This window comes from Triplophysa dalaica, chromosome 17 (genome assembly GCF_015846415.1).
Source record: "Triplophysa dalaica isolate WHDGS20190420 chromosome 17, ASM1584641v1, whole genome shotgun sequence".
NCBI classification, from domain to species: Eukaryota; Metazoa; Chordata; class Actinopteri; order Cypriniformes; family Nemacheilidae; genus Triplophysa; species Triplophysa dalaica.
In genome coordinates, this window is record NC_079558.1 from 9,214,946 (window position 1) to 9,235,288 (window position 20,343).

The window sequence follows — 20,343 nt, forward strand, 5'->3', positions numbered from 1 at the left end:
AGTCCAGTAAAAATGCATCGTTTGATGGGCATGGTTAAAGGCATTACTACTGCTTTACATTGTAAGAAGAGCAGAGTAAGCCTGCAGTGATATGGACACTGCCTATGTGTTGCAAAGTTATTTAACATTTAGGGATGTATGCCAAGTTTAACTCTAGCATGCTTACACAGGCCCAGAAAACAACAGGATGGAGGTAAAGAGAGAGGAAAAGAGAGCCATTCCTTTGTATTCACTTAACAAGACCCACAGCTGTGCGTAATCCTCCGATAGTCAACAGCAGCCCCTCCATTTATCTAGGCATCTTCCCTCTCACATACTAACAGGCCGGGCAGATAATAAAACACCAGACAACGCGCCATTCTGATTGTGATGACCGAGATAGAACAACGTTAGCCAAGCTGACAGCAGGATGAATGGAAGTTGGATAAATGGAAAGGTTCCTGGAATTGGTGGGGAATGGTTTTGAGAAATCAGAAGTATGCTGTTACAAGCACGGACCAAAGCCCTCATAAGATTACATCAGCAGCTTTGATTTATTTGATTTGGTTAAGACCGCTTTGCCAAAACCTATAATGCACTTATATCCCTGAGATATAAAAAGTACTTTGTCAGCAAGACAATATATTTTAAATGTGTTTATTTAGTTTTCTTTTATGGTGTTCTTCATGCACGAGGACGCTCCAAACATTTTACACAAATATATACAATTCTTATACCATGGTCTGTTTGAATACTTCGATTCTGATTGGCTGGAAGGTGTGCATTAAAAGCGTTTAATGCATTGGTAGATCCAGCCAGTTTGATCAACATTTGTAATTAACTGACAAAAATAACTTTTTTAATTTCACATGTCTGATCAAAAATTACGTTATTAACATCAATAACAGCTTTAACTTGGCAAATGACCATGGTATAAGTGGGGTAATCCATGGCTAGTGCATTAAAGAGCTTGTTCCCCGCGATGCGCATGTTTTTTAACTGATGAAGTGAAGTTGACGCCATTGTTACCATTTATTGCTAAAAGCCAAAGCTTCTTAATTCAAGTGCACTGAGAGGGGGACCGATCAATCACAACAGCTTGAGGAGCGGAAGCTCCTATGGGTGGGACTTCGTCACACACACACTCTAAGCGGGGAACCAATCACGACAGACCTGGTCAGCTTTACCAATCAGAGCGTTTCGGAAGGCGGGACTGTAAGAAGTAATGTAAGAAATCCGGTCGTTTTGTGAGAAGAGAGACAGTGGTGGATGATAGACGTGACATATGTTAAATATAAAGGGTTTTTTGAAACTAGTAACATGAACATCCATTGTTAAACAACCAAAAAACACAATCAAAGCTTCGAAAACAGGGAAAAAAGGGGCCTTTAAAGGATTTTAATGCACTTTACATTGAGTTGCCTCCACGTCGTGTGTTAAAATCCTGTTATGCACTGCTATCCGTGGATTATCCCTTACATAAATGATGCTAAAATGATATTAAATCAAAATCAGATCTCGTGCCCAGCCATCCCAAATTGGGTGCATTTACCGAACATGTTTTATTGTTAGCATAGCTTATACTTTATTTAAATACAGACGCACGAGAGAACCGCTCCTATCTGCTGCTTTCTTTTGTGTGTCCTTGTAATTCCAGCTCCACGGCTTAAAATCCAAGGACTCATTCTCATGGTTGTAATTTGAGGATTTTTTAAAGAAATTATATACACAGAGGACTTCCAGGACAACTAAATTGTAGTTTGGGTACAAACGTGTACATTTTCATGGAATTCCATCTAGGATAATGTCAACATTTTAAGATTTTAGTAAATATTTGCTCTAGGTTCTCATTAATTCCCTCAAAAATAACAAAATTTAACAACTGTAGCTAAATATAGTGTGCTTTCATGGTCCTGTTTGCATTAAGTGACAGATTTGCAAAACAAACGCAAGTGGTAAAAGTTGCTGAAGATAGCAATCGGGGTAACATAACTTCGCTCTGCTTTTCTATGACAGGCTAACAAGTCCCAGCAGGCCAGGTTAACTACTCCTGTTTTTAAGAATGTGCATTGTTTGACTATAGGGGATTATCTGTATGTAAAAAAAAAAACCAGGTAAGGTTTGAGACTGTAGTAGCAGGTCATGTCCCTTAAAGTGGGTGACAGGTCTGTTCCCATCACAGACAGAAAGAAAACAACAACATTTAAAACCTTGTGAAAATGCCTTCCATATTATTTGTTTTAATGACTGAAGGAGTGCAATGGAATTTTGTATGCCTAACAATTTTGGTACAGTGTTTGGTCAATGCCTGACATTCAATTTAATGTTAGTCCTGAATAAAAAATAGTTGAGAAAACTAAGCAGTCAATTCTTAAAGTGATAGTTCACCCAAAAATGAAAATTCTGTCATAATTTACTCACCCTCTTGTCATTTCAAACCTTTCAAACCATTTCAAAAAGAAAGAAAGTCATACAGGTTTGAAATCACAAGAGGGTGAGTAAATTAAATGTATTTTTATTTTTGGATGAACTATCTCTTTAAATGGAATAAACTGGCATTTGTTTTGTAATATTGTGTTAAATAATATTGAATGATAGTCAAGAGTCATGTTTTGCAGAGATGACGGAAAGTAGGGCAGAAGGTGGAGGCCTTCACATGAAATGAGTTCAGACACATATTATGTAACATGCTCACAAAAATAGGAGATCCTGGATGTGGATGTGAACCGCTTTTTCTCACTCGCCTCTCTTCCTCTCTCGCCGTCTTTTCCTAACTTCAGCAGCTTAAATTACTAGAGTCACGACTGACGTGAATTTCTCATTTTGTCTGTTTTTTACTTTTAAGAATTCTGGTCAGTGAGGACTGCTTTGGATGAAGGAGATTTGTGGTGTAATCTGGTTTCGTTTGTTTGGCTCACATGTGCTTAGTTAGATGACTTTATGGCATGGGAGCGCTTACATCATCATAGAAATCAAAACGGCACAAGTAATGTTTTCCTTGTGCTGGAAATTGAGCAATAATACTGTTAAATCCTGTTAACAGTATTTTCTAAACTCAGTGACATACATAAAGGATGACTTATAATAATGATTGATGGCAACAACAAAAAAATCACGAAATATGGAGACACAAGAACAATAGCGATATATATATACAATTATTTAAATATGTGCCTACTTACTTTAAAATAAATAAGCAGTTATGGATTAAGATATATAAAATTCATATTTGAAAATCACCAGTGAAAGGTCATGTTATACAGACAAATGCGGATATAGCTACTTAAAAAAACACGGAGACAGATCGGTTAATCTTGACCAATAATCATCAACCAGCTCTCAAAGTCATAACAGAATATTTGCTTGAGATATAACACCGGGTTACTCATTAGGGCGTCTCATGAACCTTGACTTTATTATCTGCAGTCCTTTATTTGATCAAGGTGGTGTTTTGTTCTTTAAAGGTTTAGCATAGACTTGACTCCCTCTGCGGTCAGCATTTGGCACTTGTGGTCATCAACAGCTTGAGCTTTTACTGCTGTGAATTCTCACTGAATGATGGCGACAGCAATGAGCTTGTGGGCTTAAAACAGATCACGGTTATGCTTTTGTCTCTGGGGAGCAAGAGGTCTTGTATTTATGCATAGCAAATTTCATTTGACCTGTTATTTAGAAAAGGCGTCCTATTCGCAGCGCTGTGGCACGTTTAATCTGTAACGATCTATGTAGAATTCTAATTTAGTTTTTCTTGGTATTCATATTTTAACGCATCAGGTGGTCTTCACAGTATATTCTTCTGTGTTTATATTTGGATTGCATCATCATTTGGATTGTTTATTGGTGTTTTTCAAAACATTGTTTTGTTTTTAAGACAGAAAGTGAGTCATGTTTGCATCGCCTAAGTGTAGATATCGCAGCGGGTAACCCTATCCAGTGCTTGCACAGGTGATACGGAGCTGAATATAGAGACTTCTGGCCAGCTGGCCTTACTATTTAAAACTGATAGAGGACCCGTGCTGGGGGCACGAGGGGGGCGAGGCTTCACCTACAGTCTGAAGGAAACGGAATTGTCGGCGTTTGTGAGCTGTCGAGTCCTGACATGCTTACTAATGTACATTATCTCCTCAAAAGAAAGGAAAGGTCAAAGGCGACCTGCATTCTTTCTGTGACCTTCCTTCCACTCTCTTTCTGCTCATGTCACTGAGACTCCCAGCAGCCCTGTCTGACACGATTTCTGAGAACAACGCAAGAGTTATTAAATACCCTGTGAAACATGAAACTATGTGTTGGGTTTTGACACATCATATGTGAGGGTGGCTGCTTGATCTGTTCCTTCTTTTAAGGCAAAATAGGTTTTGTTTTTTGTATGTTTAGGGAAACGACTCGAAGCTTATGACTGTGTTATGTTACACATTAGCGCTATGGTAACTCATGCAGTACTAATAAAATAAAATAAAATAAAAATCTAAGACCCGCTTTCATAGGCAAGACTTAAAGATGATGTTCTTTGGCTGTTTTCAAAGCTTTGATTATGTTTTTTGGATGTTCAACAATGGATGTTCATGTTTCTAGTTTCAATAAACGTTTTAGGATACACTTTATTTTACAGTGCCTGTGTTACAGTGTAACTATACAATTAAGTACTGAATTAACAATAAAAATTAACTACATGTATATACTATAGGGTTAGGATTAGGGTTTGGGTCAGGGTTAGTTACATGTAATTATGCATATTTTGTAGTAAAAACGGGTCACACGTGTAACAAGGGCACCGTAAAATAAGGTGTTACCAAGCTTTACATTTCACATATTTCAAGACTATTGCTCACCGCTGTCCCTCTTCTCACAAAACAATCAGTTTTTTTACATTTCTATAAAGTCCCTCCTTCCAAAACGCTCTGATTGCTGACAAGGTCTGTTGTGATTGATTGGTTCCCCAATGATGTCCCACCCATACCATATCAGCCAGCTTCCGCTTCTCAGGCTGTTGTGATTGGTCGGTCTCGCTCTCAGTGCACGTGTATTCATTAACTTTGGATTTTATCAATAAACCGTAACAATAGCGTCAATTTTACTTCATCTGAAGTAAAATGAATTTCCCTCGTTTATGCCGAAATTTGTAAGCAGGACTTCAAAGAACGTTTCATAGAAGTGTTTTAGAGGTATGCGCACACACACACACAAATATCTGTGTATTACACAGAACAGCTTTCACAGCTGATGTTAAAGTCATGGAACGTTGGTTATCTTAGAATGTGTGTAGCTGAATTCTTATTTCCAGCTGTAGGACTGTGATGAAAGTGAAAGTAGTTTAGCGCGTAGCTCAGTCAAATGTTTACAATCTCTGATAACCAAACTCTACTTCAGCGGCTCTTCCTCTTCTCTAAGGAAGACCTCGCCCCAGTTAACAACACTTCTTTATATATCTTCTTTTTTGTTCTGCGGACGAAAGTCAAACAGCTTTTTTTGGGTGAACCATCCCTTTAAACGTTGTCCCAGATTAAAAAAGCATGTTTAAACTGTCTTTAAGGGATAATTTAACCCAAAATAAGAATTCAGTCATCAAATTTTCACCGCCATGTAATTCCAAACCTGTATAACTTTCGGTTCTCTGGTTGGGTAGAGAGATGATGCCATTCTCCATCGCCTATGGCAAATAGACATGACGATGTTGAGCTGGCATCCTGATTCCAACATACGTTCCACTTTCGTCACGTGACTCTCACTGCTCTGTACTGCGGGCTACAAATCGCGTTGTAAACAAATATGAACCAAGGCTTAGGGGCAAATAACCTCCCACTAAACCGATCAGACTAGCCTGACTTTATAACTGTGTAACTTGCGATGTATAAAGAGGACATGCAATTTGTGCAGCCAGCATTGTATTAAGAAGATGTATCCATCACAATATCTCACTGTAGCCATCGTCCGACCCTATTGGTAGCCAAACAACATGGCCTCCATCTACTTACATTGTATAGACACAAAACCACTATAACATTTCTCAAAATGTTTTATTTTGTATTACTCAGAAGAAAGCATCATATACAGGTTTTAAACAACATGAGGGTTAAAATGAGGTCCGAATTGAGTAAACTATCCCTTCAGCTGAAACAAAAACTTCCTGTTAACAAAATGACACTTTTGAAAATAAAAAGCGAATTAAAATAAAATATCCAAGCTTTTAACCCTGATGGGTGGAAGGGTCAGGTTTTGAGCCAGTGAAATGTAGCTGAGGGGGTGAATGGGGGTCTGTCCAGATTGTAGAGCGTAAACGAAAGGCAACAGCTGAGCTGAAGCAAGCAGAGTCACTGGCAATCAGTAAATCCTCGTCTGTTTGAGGGCAAGAGACTCGCTGCTGTGTGAATGTTTCTGCCGAGTGCACAGCAGGCTCTGTGCTATCCTCACCTTTGTACATTTTATCTTTATTTTCTTTGTTTTTGTGTGGGTATTTTCTCGAAGCAGAGCCTTTGTACATATCCATCTTTGAGGGCACAACAAGGATTGTATCCTTATAGATCAAGAAGAAACCAAGTGGAAGCTATCTGTTCTTCGTTTGTGTTTTGAAACAGAAAATCTCACACCCTGGCACCTGTTATCCTCGCGCTTTTGGACCACCTATGGAATATCTGTTTTGACATTGCACTTTTGCAGCCTTAGACATTCATTGATCATTTTCCATGCTGGATTTAGACATGCTGGACACGAACCACTGTCTTCACATTGACACTTCCTCTTTCGAGGATGAACCAATCAAAAACGGCCAAGATAAGACAGAGAATCTGGATTGTGACATTCATGGTTATCATAACCTCAAAGAAGGTGGGCATTGTTTTTATTATCCAACTTCTAGAATAAAATCTAGAAATCACGACTGAATTTACTGAGTGCACCTCTGTGCTGCTCACGCAGTGCCAAGAGCGAGCACCGGGTGTCCTGTAAGCTGTGCCAGGCGAGAGACGTGTTTAATGGAGACGCTAGACGCACATGATCTTCAGTTGTCTACCTTAACTTGGTGTTCCTGATTTGTTGTTGAATTTCTTGAAAGATCTGGATGCAGGTCCGGCACAAGATTTTCCAAGCTCTTGTGACTGAGGGAGAGAGTGTTGGTATTGAAAAGCATCTGATTGATTTACAGTAGTAGGCCAGGTTTTCGGAGAGGTGCAAGGAGGCTTGTGTTTCTTCCACAGTGAGGACAGAAATAGTGCGGAGGAGTGGGTGGTCAAAGACAGCTGTTATAACGAATTGGGAATAGAAAGAATCTAAATTACGCCAAGAACCGAATTTAAGTGATTTGCAAGTGAGAACAGGAACAAGAAACAACAGGGGGCCTAAATAAAAAGAACTGGATTCATACCCTCAGGACTGATCTTTGTCATGTGTTAGCCGTTGTGTATGTTACCTCATGACACATCTTACTCAAAACTGTATTTCTGGCAGGGGTTAGAGAGACACAACAAATGTTCGATACGAGCTGAAACTCAGACATAGTGACCGTGAAGGGCAGAACAGCTGACGGGTGAACACAAAGCAATGCTATGTGTGTGATGATGTCATTTCGTCAGGACCGACAGGTGCACACTTGCGTCTGTTGACTGCAAAGCTCCCCGGCTCGTGTGCAAGCATGCCATCTACATTCATGAAGACACATCCTTCCCGACACAACATGTTGCATTTATGTTGGAACAGTTTGCCTAAATAAAAGGAAGTCTACAATAAAAACAATAAAATGCTTTATAGTAATTATGCAACTTACACTGTGTTGTGCCATCTCTCAGCAAGTTCCCGATTTGCCCCCGTTCTGCCACCCCCGGTCGCATGTTGACACTCTTTATTGCACTTTTTGAATTGAGGAAAGGGTTCGAGCATGGTGAAACAGGAAGTAGCAAAAAACACCCAACAACCTCAACCTTAACAGTCCCTCCCATTTGGTTTTAACCTTCAGTTTATAAGAAACACAGAAAGGTTCCTTTCCTGGCTGTGATGTCCAGTTTACTGAACTTAGAGCCATCTATACGCACAACAAATGCAAGACAGATGCGTCCCGCAACTACCCTGATGCGATCGTCAAAGCTGTAGATTTGATTCTTTGCATTTAAACTCTTCCTCTCTCTCCATGCAGTTCTTCAGCTCAAACTACAACAGAGAAGAACGCGAGAGGAGCTGGTCAGCCAAGGAATCATGCCTCGTAAGTCTGATTTTACATCTGTTCTGTCATGCATCGCACACAGTATTCTGTGAGTAATAAAATATTGTGTTTAATGAACAGTTTCACGCACTTTGAGTTAAGAAGGGATTTTGCAGGGTACATATAAGTATTATGCAAATGTTCATTGACGCAATATTAAATGCGCTCTCACTTGTGATCAGCTCCTGAAGATCATCTTGAGAGCGGTTTGTCCAAATATTTGCAAATAGGTTCCGAAAAGTAATGTTATGATGTTAGAAAAGATGCAGTATCAGTTGTTCTAATCTGCTACTTTATTATGAAAAATATTTAAAATGGCTTTCAGGTATTTGAAGTGTTCTCGCTTATTATTTGTATTTATTGTATATTCGAAGAAAGTTATAACATCAGTGCTGTTATTTCTTTTAAAATGTAATTATAATATCAAACAGAAAAAAACAAAAATTTCCCACAAAAATTCCAGTGGTCTTTCCATCAGGTTTTATTACTTGTTTACATGCCAATCAGTTATGATGTTATTGTAGAGCAGTTATTGTTAAAAGTATTAGTAAAAAGTATGTTTGTTAGAAGTATTATGTTGACATAAATGTAATTGCTACATTCACAACCACTCTTTTTATACGAAATCGACGAATGATTCGATTGTGCCAGGACGCTTATGTGCAAACATGTTGCAGTGACATGTGGTTCCTGTCAGGTAATGCATGTTGTGGGATAAAAGTGCATTCTTCTGAGATGCTGCACTAGGCATCAATGCATGCATCTCCACTGCACACCTAGTGTCCCCTGGTGTAGTTTTTCCTTCGCAAGTAGTCTAGGATCTCGATTGCCAACGCTCAGTCATTGTGAAAGGACGGTTGTGTTATCAGGTGGATCGACTTCCTCTAAGATTTGCAGTTCCTTATTTTGTGTTGTGCACATTAGACAAAAGAATTCACAGTCTTTACACTTTAGCCCCTGTGGGAAGAAGGAAGTGGCCCAGTAGCTATCATTCTTGAATAGATATACCGAGAAATGACCTTTTTGCTTTTATACACTTACGCATTTGGCAGATACTTTTTGGCTCCAAGCATTTAAAAAATTATCAAAATTACCCATCATTTGTGCTGCTAACTCAGTGCCCTACCAAGTGAACTTTCGGGAACATGCTCTATACAGCACCTTACATTACACTATTTATTGACAGTGGCAGCATTCGGCAGGGGTTTTGATGACAGGTGTATGTGTTCACGGCTCAGATCAACTTTAGAATCTTTAAAATAGTTGGATCAAAATCCACAGTCTGGTGTGATAAACACATTTTTAGAATGGTTGAGCACTTACGTATCAGTCTTGATTATTCAAATGGATTCGGTCAGGACACAGAAGGCCATACTTTGTTTAGTTCTTTGAGCTTACTCAAAAGGATGTTGTCTCTTTCACAGAATGACCTTTATTAATGTTTACACTTTACATGAAAAGTTCCCGTTTTAAATACACTATTCGAGACAGGCATTGGGGAAGTTCACCCAAAAATAGAAATTCTTTGATCATTTACTCAAAAGTCATCTCAAACCTGTATGACTATCTTTCTTCCGCAGAACACAAAAGAAGATATTTTGAAGAATGTTGTTAATTGGCCCCCATTCACTTGCATTGGTTTTGTGTCCATACAATAGAAATGAATGGGGGCCACTGCTGTTCGATCACCAACTTTCTTCAAAATATCTTTTGTGTTCTGGGGAAGAAAGAAAGTCATACAGGTTTAAAATGACAAGAGGTTGAGTAAGTGATGACAGAATTTTCATTTTAGGGTTTTCACTTTAAGTATCTTATAGTAATGATCAATCATAAAAACAGCTGAAACATTTCTTATTTAATTGTATTTTAGATTATATTGACATTTTTGGCACAAAATATTATAGTGCGGGAGTACATAACGACTTTAGTTTGCGTTGCACACATTGCTGCAAAAAATAGGAAGAAAACGACCTGAAGCATTTGTGTTAAATCTCTCCCCGTCCCACTCAAGAGTACTCGAGATGAACCTGTTAAGTACTCAAGCAGACAAAATGTTCAAAATGCACCTATTCCTTTGACTCGCTGTCAAAAAGTAAAACCATCTCACTCTCTGTTTCTGTACATAGCACTGAAGAGTCCGGCTGCCTTCCACGAACAGAGGAGAAGTCTGGAGCGAGCACGTGTATGTTATATCTCTAGATTGATCTTGTTTTCTGTCAATATTGTTTAGTGAGGCTCCAATGTGAACACTTTACAAGCATTCTGTGACTAACAGTTTTTTCTTTTACTGTTGCAGACGGAGGACTACCTGAAGAGGAAGATCAGGAGTCGGCCAGAGAGGTCTGAACTGGTGAGGATGCACATTCTAGAAGGTGAGAGTTAGGATCGTGAGACCAAACAAAATATCAAATAATAAAAATTGTAAAAGAATTGTAGTTAAATGGGTTTACTGTTGTTCATTGTATGGTCTACAAGACGCGGTATATACATTTTCTTTGCTTTTCTTAAAGGGAAAGTTCACCCAGAGATGAAAATGCTGTCATCATTTATTCAAAACTCATGTTGTTCCAAACCTGTATACATTTCTTTGCTCTGGTTAACACTGTAACACAGTTCACAGTAGGGAAGGAAGGAGGCGGGAACCGACGAAAATTTAACAAACTTAAATCAAAATAAACAAACAATAACACGGAAGTAAAAGGCCGGCAGCCACCTCATGGTCAACTGACATCATAAGAACATAAATACAAACTTAAACATGTCCGGACCCGGTCCTCTCTCGCCTGTAGTCCTGTCACTCGTCCTCTTATGCTCCCGATCTCCTCCGTGAGATATGCGGGACCGGTGTGCCCACGGCTGATTCCCACTATAAGTCATGCCAACAGTCCTGCCTCCCTCTTTACGAACACAAAGGAAGATATTTGGAAGAATGTCAGAAATCAAACAGATGTCATCCCCCATTTACTGAAAGAGAAGGGAAAATAAATACTATGGGAGTCAATAGGAGATGAGATCTCTTTGGTTACTGACATTCTTCCAAATATCTTCCTAAATGTTTAGCAATGCAAAGAAATGTATACAGCTTTGGAACAATGGGGTAAATAAATATGAATTTTCATTTTGATGTAAACTTTCCCTTCAAGAAACAGAGCCCTAATGCATCATTTGGCAAATGTAAAGAAAAAAGATTTATCAGCCGATGCAATAATAAAAAAATCTAAATATTGATCACAGCAATGTATTGGTCTAGCACAAATAATAATTTTGCCTCATTGTTTCTTTGTCATTTTATCAAACCTAAGCACTGCTGTGAATTCTACAGCGTTTTTTTACATCACACAACTTCTGCATACATTCAGCATTTGTTGCAGCAGAAATAGGCAATCGCATTGAGCACTGTGCAAAACATCTAATTTAGTCATTAGACTCTCAGCAGAGAATTCAGGTGGTTTTAACAGAGAAGGAAGTGTTTAATCTGTTAATATGTTAATATTCACCCACAGAGACTTCAGCGGAGCCCTCGCTGCAGGCCAAGCAGCTGAAGCTGAAGAGAGCACGTCTGGCTGATGACCTCAACGATAAGATCTCCCACCGCCCTGGACCCATCGAGCTCGTCCACAAGAACATCCTCCCTGTCATCACGCTCATTGGTAAGACTTTAACCATAAGTACTGTCTAATACAGCAGATATGTTGTGCAAAATCAGCTATACGGCTGTGTCACGATAGCTGTGCATGTGCCAATTTACTATTCAATTTACACAACATCTAGTGTACAAAACCACGTTTATATTGCATATATTTATAGATGCATGCAATATGTTATCAAAGCTACAAATGTTAGTTCAAAAAGAGAAGTCAATCAAATATTCAATCAGTTCTAATGTAATATCTGACTGGATCCATACACAGATCTGACAGACATTTCTTTCTCGCATGTACAGAGTCTCCGAAGGGTGAGAGCTCCTCTTTGGACGAGGACAGTAGTGATGCTCTGTCCCCGGATCCACAGGGCAGTCAGGATTCACCACTGAGCCTCGGTCCTCAACATTCTCCCGCTGAAATAATGAATATGAATGGAGACCTCTCACCCTCTCAGGTACACTTATTAATTTGATGTACGATATTGGAATTGCACTTTCAGTACGCTAGAGGGCAGCACTGTTCCATGCATTTACAATTATACGCAATGACGTCTTCACCATATTAAAAGGATACTCTGCCATAAAATGAAAATCCTGTCATGAATTACTCACCCTGAAGTGGTACTCTAGGACCTTCGTTCATCTTCGGTACACAAATTAATATGAGGTATGGGAGCTTTCTGACTCCCACCCATAGACAGCAACTTAACTGAGATTATGCGCTTTGAATGTCTGTTATGTTGCTGTCTAGGGGGAAGTCAGAAAGCTCCACATTCATTTGTATTCTGAAGATAAACGGAGGTCTTAAGGTTATTATATGACTTTAAGGGGAGTAATTCATGACAATTTCATTCTATAGTGGAGTTTTCCTTAAAGCATCAAAAATCATTTATAGTGAACGAGTGGCACTGTTTGTTTTGGTTTTTCAGATGTCAGTCTTGCTTTGTTTTCGTTTGTAATTAGATTAAAAAATATACGTGAACATATTGGCTCTACAATGTTAGTAGATATTTAACCATTATTTAACAATTGATTTGATTTTAGTTCCTCACTCAGGCCCCGCCTCCTACATTCGGTGCATCTCACACTTCTCCTCCACATAATCCACCCAATGAAATCACTATGACAAACCTCGCCCGGCCACCTACGGGACAGACAAGGGTAAATCAATATCACGTCCAGAATTATTTATAATTACTAAATATATTTTTGAAAATATTATAATGAATTGTTTGTAATAATTATAAAATAGTAAGAAAATCCATCTTGTCCTAAATGTCAACTTCAGCAGCAGTCCAGGTCCAGCACAGATCGGGCTTCACAGCGCTCTAAAAAACCCAAAGATAGCAAGCCCAAAGTGAAGAAACTCAAATATCACCAGTACATCCCTCCCGACCAGAAAAACGAGCGTGAGCCGCCGCCTCCGCTGGACTCTTCGTATGCCAAGATCCTCCACCAGCAGCAGCTGTTTCTTCAACTTCAGATCATCAACCAGCAACAGCAGCATTACAACTACCACACCATCTTACCCGCCCCACCCAAGTGAGTGCAACCACAACCATATCTATTTGTTTTACAGTGGTAAAAGTAAAATGTCTGCAAGAGTCCAGGTCAAAATTGTTATGATGATTCATGAAATGTTATTTGATTCATGTATTTATTGTGTTTACCTGTACGTTTCAAGAGTTTCTACTGAAATGCAGCAAACATCCACCAATCCAGGCCCCTCCCCTTCCCAGACCATTTCCACTTGTTCTACAATGTCCTCCAATCAAAATGGTCCTTCTCGTCAAAGTCAGCCCTCAGTGGGAGGGGCTAAACCCAGCACTTTGCCCGTCAACCTGGATGAATTCAAAGTAAGCAACAGTTGTAATTCATTCCCTCATTTTCAAACATTTCTACATGTTGCGGAACTGACTTTCGTTTATCTTTCCTCCAGGTTGCCGAACTCAAACAAGAGCTCAAATTGAGAGGTTTGACAGTATCAGGCACTAAAAATGATCTCATCGAACGACTGAAAAACTACCAGGAACAGAACGGTGGTTCCTCAGCAGCTGCGAAAACTGCCCAGGTTCAGTTATCCGGTGCTATCCAGCAACAAGCGAAAGATGTTAAAACGTCCTCCTTTCCCGTAGCAGCTGCCACTAGGGTCCACGCCACAACTCCGCCTCAGATTATGCGCTTCAGCAGCACTAGTTCCTCCCCACCTGCATCTCCAACCCCTTCTGACCGCTCTCTGGCTGCATTGAGTCCAGATGAGGCCAGCTGTAACGGGGACGTGTTTGGAGAAATGGTGAGTCCACAGTTGTCGTTATAATCGACAAGCTATTTGGTTGTCATAAAGTCGACTAGTTGCATTGGCGTTTGTGTAAATTCATCTCTCTCCTCCTTAACAGGTCAGCTCGCCCCTCACCCAGCTCAGCCTTCACCCCTCTCCAGAACATCCCTCTCCGGTTAAAGAGGAGCCTCTTGGACGGATGCAGGCCTGCTGCAGCCTCTCCCGCACAGGTCCATTGCCATCAGCCCCTTCTCTAGACAAAGACCAAATGCTTCAGGAGAAGGATAAGCAGATAGAGGAGCTGACACGCATGCTGAGGCAGAAGCAGAGGCTGGTGGAGACGCTGCGCTCCCAGCTGGAGCAGGGTAAGCGCGGAGCGGCCGCAGAGGGCGCAAACAACACTGTTGACACTGAAATGCTTTCCCTCCCTAATGGACTAGAAGTGAAAGTGAAGGAAGAGGTCAAGGAGGAAATGGACACATCGGAAGACCCGCTAAAGCAGGTCCAACTGCAGAAAAAGCTGCAGACACAGTGTTCGCAGCAGACGCTGCTCAAGCTGCAGCAGATACAACGGTTACAGCTGCAGCAGCAACAACTTCTGCAGCAGCAGCAAGTGCTGGTGGACCTACCGAACTTACATCAACAGAAAACACAGCTGGTGCAACAGCAAAGGCAGCAGATGCAAATGGACCCAAAAGTGAAGCAAGAGCAAGGGAAGGCGCAGGTGTTGCAGCAACAGCAAAAGACACAGTTGCAGCAACAGAAAACGCAGATGCTGCAGCAGCAGAAAATGCTGTTACTGCAACAACAGCAGCAAAAGACACAGTTACAGCAGCAGCAAAAGTTGCAGCAGCAGAAGACAACAATGCAGCAACAAAGGTTGCAGCAGCTCATCGTGCAGCAGACCCAACAAAAGCAGCTACAAGCCAATCAGAAGCAGCAGCAGAATACACAAAATCAGCCGCAGCAGTTACAGACACCACAGGTGAGCATCATTTCTTCTATTTATGTAGTTCTTGATTTGCTTGATATTTTTGCATAACTTCACTGAAATTGCTTTACAGGTTTCGCAGGTGTTGGTGAACCAGCAGACTAGTCCTCAGATCACCACATCTTTTCCACTGGATCTTCTGAAGAGTCATGGCACACCCACACTGGTCACCGACAGCAACGGCAACCGCTATCTCATTGCACTCACCAGTAATGGCGTAGACAGCTTGACTGGAAAATCTCCTCAGAGCAAATCTAATGGACGCATTACTCTACAGGTAAACATAGAGTTCTTGATTTTATTGATATTTTTTTAGGGCTTTTTTAGGGATTAATTGCATCCCGAATAAAAGTTTGAGTTTACATAATACATGTCTGTGTACTGTGCATACACATTTTGAAATGTATACATTTATGTAAACTATAAAAATCTATAAATGTTTATATATAATTTAAATGATATAGTATATACATCCATGCACATATTTTCTAAATCATCTAAGTGTACGTGTTCATAAATACAAAATGAATATGCACTGTACACAGACATTATATAAACACAAACTTTTATTTTGGATGTGATTAATTGCGATTAATCGTTTAACAGCCCTAGTTTTTGTAGATGCTGTATAATAAAACTCTGAGCTCATTATGAGAATTGTTGTTTTTCTGTTGTTCAGAGGTTACAGTCTACCCCTACCAAGCTCCCTAGCCAATCGTCTACTGATGTCACCAATTCTGCCAACCAATCACAAGCTGTCAGAGAGCCTGTCACCAAAGTATGTGCATGAGATGTGCTTACTCAAACCTCATTATTTAAATAAAAAAATGACACATTTTGATTGAACACATTCTGAAGTCTTTAAATTGAATATTGCGCTGTCACTCTCAGATTCAGAAAGTAGGGCTTCACTTGGACACCACATCTGTCCAGGAATCCAGCCAACCGGTATCTGCTCCACCCAGCTTTGAGCCCTTCTTCACTGAGGAATCAAACTCATTGGGTAAACCCTCCTCACCGCCCCCATTTAAGGTACAGAACTATGAGATCAACAGACATATCATTTTCCGTTTTCTCCCTCTTTACTTCAGCCAAAACATCTTTTGTTTCTATCTTCCTCTTCTCATCATTTCCTCTATTAGGAGGAGGTTTGCCCAACCTTTGATCGCCACACTTTGTTCACCCCTTCCTCCCCAAAGCCAAACCCTCCACGTTTCAAAGTAAAACCTCCTCTCTCTCTCTCTCTTTATTTCTCACACCTTCTTTTAATTCTCTACTTCTGTTTAGTAATTTGGGGAATTCATTCTTTTTACAGGAAAACATATCTAACAACCAGCAAATAGACGACCTGTTTGAAATCCTGATCAAGAGCGGAGGTAAAAACAACTCTCTTGGAATTTTCTGCAGCTCTTCAGCCCCAAAGACATACACTATAAAATATTTTTGTACAATCACTGGTTTTACAGGTCATTTCGACCTACTTTTTTAACATTTTAAATGTTTTACATTGTTTTAACTCTTCAAAATAAATAAAAAAACTTCAACTTAAAATTGTTCAAATTTAAAATGGTTAAATAGCAAGTTGAAAATGACTTATAAAGCCAGTTTGATTGTACTTTGATTACTTTCGGGTGATTCATTACAAGTGGTCAGAAATGTAATTTTCTATGTTTAAATATTAAATTGGTAACACCTTAAATCATTGCCGTCCGCCGATGATCTACTCAAATGGATGTAAAGAGGGAATTAGAAGTGCAATTCAATTACAGCTTGAAATAAAAATGTTGTGCTTTCTTTTAAATCACTCTCTTATTTCCTAAACCAGAAATTTCATCTGGATTTAAAGCCAATCAAGACCCCTCCCTGTCAGACTTCCACAACAGCCCACCGTCTCCTTCCCCACCTCCTTCTCCTCTCCACCTGTCACTGCCCGCTCACCACCCTGACCCTGCCCCTCCCCAGCAGCACCCAGACACACAGGACAGGCCCTGCTCCGGCACCGGCCGCCTAGAGGACTTCCTTGAAAGCAGCACTTGGACTCCCCTTCTCGGTGTGGAGCCAGACGGCCCGTTGACATTAATCGATGATCTCCACAACCAAATGCTGAGCACCTCCAGTATTCTGGACCATCCCCCAACACCAATGGACACCAGTGACCTGAGCTTCTCAACCCACCCGGCCAGCCTGGACTTCGAAGACCCCACACTAGATGGCATGGATTGGCTGGACATACCCATGGGAGGAGGGGGTAGTAATTGTAACGGCGCTGGTATGGTCCTGGCCCCTCTGAGCTCACACACTCCACCCAGTGTGTTCTCGGCAGACTTTTTGGACAGCTCGGATCTGCAGCTCCACTGGGACTCCTGTTTGTAGCTTTTGGTCTTAATTTGCTTATCGACACAAAATTTAGCACCTTCAACCTTACTGTGTATTACCCGTACACAAAACACTCCAGACGCACATGCTGTTTATTACGTTGAAAAGCTTGTTTTTCATCATATTCCACTAGATTGCCGGATGGTATTTAAACAGTACCTGCGGCTGATATGTAGGTCCTCTTAAGCACTGAATTTTAAGCCCGAATTACCTAGATGTTTTACATCACGTGGCTGTGACGCCTTTGCCAACAGAGAGACCAATCTGTACCCCGCAACCAGCTTTGCACTCCTCCAGGAATTTCACAAAAGCAGCCCAGAGCATGTCCTACAAATCCATTTATATGGTCTAGATTTTAGACCAGTCATGTGCATCCATTGGATGAGGTCAATCAATTCTTTTGATAGGCTTTAGCTGTAAGCACACCAGGTAGAACAATCGGAAGAGGTGACTGAACCTCTTTAGCGCAGCATAGTATTTTGTTTACTACCTGTTTCAGGTAAACTATGACGGCTTAATTATATGAGGTTACATTGCAGTTATATGTATTTCCTCTCTAAGTGATTCTGTGGGATCTCTTTTAGCTCCATAGCTTTATGCAATCACAATTGCTCACATCAAAAGTTAAAAAAGAATGAGGGACATTAAATACAATTAACCCCTCCTTAGAGCTCCATTTAAAACTTTTAGAGGTGTTGTACCCTTTGGCATGTTCGTTCTACCAACTTTGCACTTAAGCTGACCCGACTGGTGCTCTGGTTTAATGAAACAACCCAATGCAATGGGCTCTGCAGGGAACCAGGTTTGGTGGCTTTCACCAGATCTCTATGCATTGCTGTACTTTAGGATCATGTGTATTTCTGAAACCTGTGTTGTGCCCTATGATTGTAGCGGTTGTATGGTGGAGGTCAGTGCAAGGGTTCAGGTTTCAGAGTATTTGGAACTTCTTCTTTTTTTTAAGTAAATAAAAGAAAAAAATGCCTTGTGGAGTGTGTTTTGTTTTTGTTGTCGCACTCCTTTACAGTGCACAGTTTAGGTTGTTTATGCAAGTCAAAGCAAACAGGAGTATTGTTTTCTGTAATGTTAAAGTAATGTCAATTGTAGGGCCCAATTATGTGGCCCAAGCTTACTTCCGGTGGACCTCTGCAAATCACTAACGGTTGAGTAGTTTTTATTTAATACAATAAGTATTATAGCAATAGGAAATAACAATTAAAATAAATCTGAAATTAATTGTTAGATTATAATGAAACACAGACCAGAAGTCTCAGAGCCAGCACGTGCGTCCCATGAAACAGTCTTTTTGCAGATTTATATGCAAGATATCAGATCAATTGTGGTAATCAAGGTGTTCAATATAATAGAGAATCACTTCAGGTAATTAGTGCTATCTTGGAAACCACTGCGATTTAGGTTGCTAAGAGATTATGGTGTAAACGTTTTGAAATTTGGAAAACAAAAGATGCATATCGCTGCTGTCCTTCTTAAATCGTGATTTTAATTTTTGACATTAATATTATTAGTCCTCCTTTGTTTGTCACTGGGTGTTTGCAAATATCTAACCAGTCAAAATTATTAAAAAGTGTCAACTTTGACCCCACAGTTATGCAATCAATAAAAAAGCTCAGTGTTTTTTTTCATTTCCTGAAAAACCGCAAATAGGGAAATGGGAGGTTTCAGATGGACAGCACGATATTACTGAATGCAATTCATTTGTGTTGGTTGTACCATTGAATAGGTTTGAATACCTTTTATTATGGTGAAGAGATCAGTTCTGATGTAAAAAATGAAAATCTCACGTCACCTCCTTTCAACAGTACATTCTGTAATGTTGATTAATAATTGCAGGGTTACTTTACATAATTTTTTTATTTTATTTACTTCAAGCCCTTGTGTAACTAGTTCATGATTTTATACACGGTTACATACAAAATGTCTACAATGTTACAATTAATGGCTTTTATTACCACTCCTAATTCAGATATCTGCATCGTTTCTAAAAAAATCTGTGGAAATCTGTACAAATATTAAATAAGATGAATATAACTTACAGTATTACAGAAAAGTATCCAAGATGCTTTGTTTGAATGTAAAACAGAAAAAACGGATGCATCCAGTTGACAGAAATATGATACACAACTTCATACTGGAAACCAGAAATCACACAACTTGCTACATACATTTTTAATACTATATACATTTAAGAATAGGTATAAGTCATGCCTACATGTGAATGTAGGCTATTATTATGTAGCTTTTGTGTCCATACAGCAGAGAGCAGTTATCAGGTATCATATTCAGTCAGTCTATATCAAGTGCTTATTTGTGTTGAAGAACAATTTATAGTTTTGAAACATTGTCTGTAATGTAGATGTTTGGTTAATCCCAGGGGCGGACTGGCCATCTGGGGTTCCGGGCGTTTTCCTGGTGGGCCGCAATCGTTTGGGCCCGGAACGGACGATTTGAACTCTCAGTCGGACACCCACCAACCACTAAACAGAAATGGTGGAGGGCTGATGTGGGCCAAAAATACCAGGGCTGATTTTTCTTCCCATTCCAGCCCCGGTTAACCCACATTGTAATACAAGTATGAAGGTAAATATTCCAATGCTTACCTTGACAGCTAGTGCATGTGAGAAAATTATTTCAGCAATTAAAGGAATAGTAGTAACACATTTCAATTAGCTTGTTTTAAGTTGTAACTAAGATGAACTAACAATGAGCAATATACAGTAGATTTTCATATCAATACAAATGTGTTAGTTTATGATGCATTTACTAATTTTAACAATTACAAATGATTAACAATGTATCAGTCAATGGTGAAATTAACATAAACTAAGGTTAATAAATGGTTTAGAAGTATTGTTTATGAACCATTAGTTCAT

General features: G+C 39.8%; 1 protein-coding gene across 8 annotated transcripts in view; it reads left to right on the top strand.

The window, feature by feature from the left end:
* The window catches only part of mrtfab (myocardin related transcription factor Ab), a 28,388-nt gene extending 9,950 nt beyond the window's left edge, over positions 1 to 18,438 (top strand). For 5 of the 8 annotated variants that reach the window (XM_056771622.1, XM_056771623.1, XM_056771626.1 and 2 more), the window contains 16 exons: positions 8,102 to 8,167; positions 10,294 to 10,349; positions 10,464 to 10,539; positions 11,671 to 11,817; positions 12,111 to 12,265; positions 12,855 to 12,971; positions 13,099 to 13,352; positions 13,495 to 13,666; positions 13,750 to 14,103; positions 14,207 to 15,073; positions 15,153 to 15,356; positions 15,759 to 15,857; positions 15,971 to 16,111; positions 16,222 to 16,299; positions 16,395 to 16,455; positions 16,905 to 18,438. In XM_056771622.1, the coding sequence (XP_056627600.1) occupies positions 8,102 to 8,167; positions 10,294 to 10,349; positions 10,464 to 10,539; positions 11,671 to 11,817; positions 12,111 to 12,265; positions 12,855 to 12,971; positions 13,099 to 13,352; positions 13,495 to 13,666; positions 13,750 to 14,103; positions 14,207 to 15,073; positions 15,153 to 15,356; positions 15,759 to 15,857; positions 15,971 to 16,111; positions 16,222 to 16,299; positions 16,395 to 16,455; positions 16,905 to 17,452 (3,395 nt within the window). In that variant the 3' untranslated portion in view covers positions 17,453 to 18,438. The remainder of the gene's footprint in view (positions 1 to 8,101; positions 8,168 to 10,293; positions 10,350 to 10,463; positions 10,540 to 11,670; positions 11,818 to 12,110; positions 12,266 to 12,854; positions 12,972 to 13,098; positions 13,353 to 13,494; positions 13,667 to 13,749; positions 14,104 to 14,206; positions 15,074 to 15,152; positions 15,357 to 15,758; positions 15,858 to 15,970; positions 16,112 to 16,221; positions 16,300 to 16,394; positions 16,456 to 16,904) is intronic. The other 3 variants (XM_056771627.1, XM_056771628.1, XM_056771629.1) reach the window with 3 other exon arrangements.
* Positions 18,439 to 20,343: the final 1,905 nt, after the last annotated feature.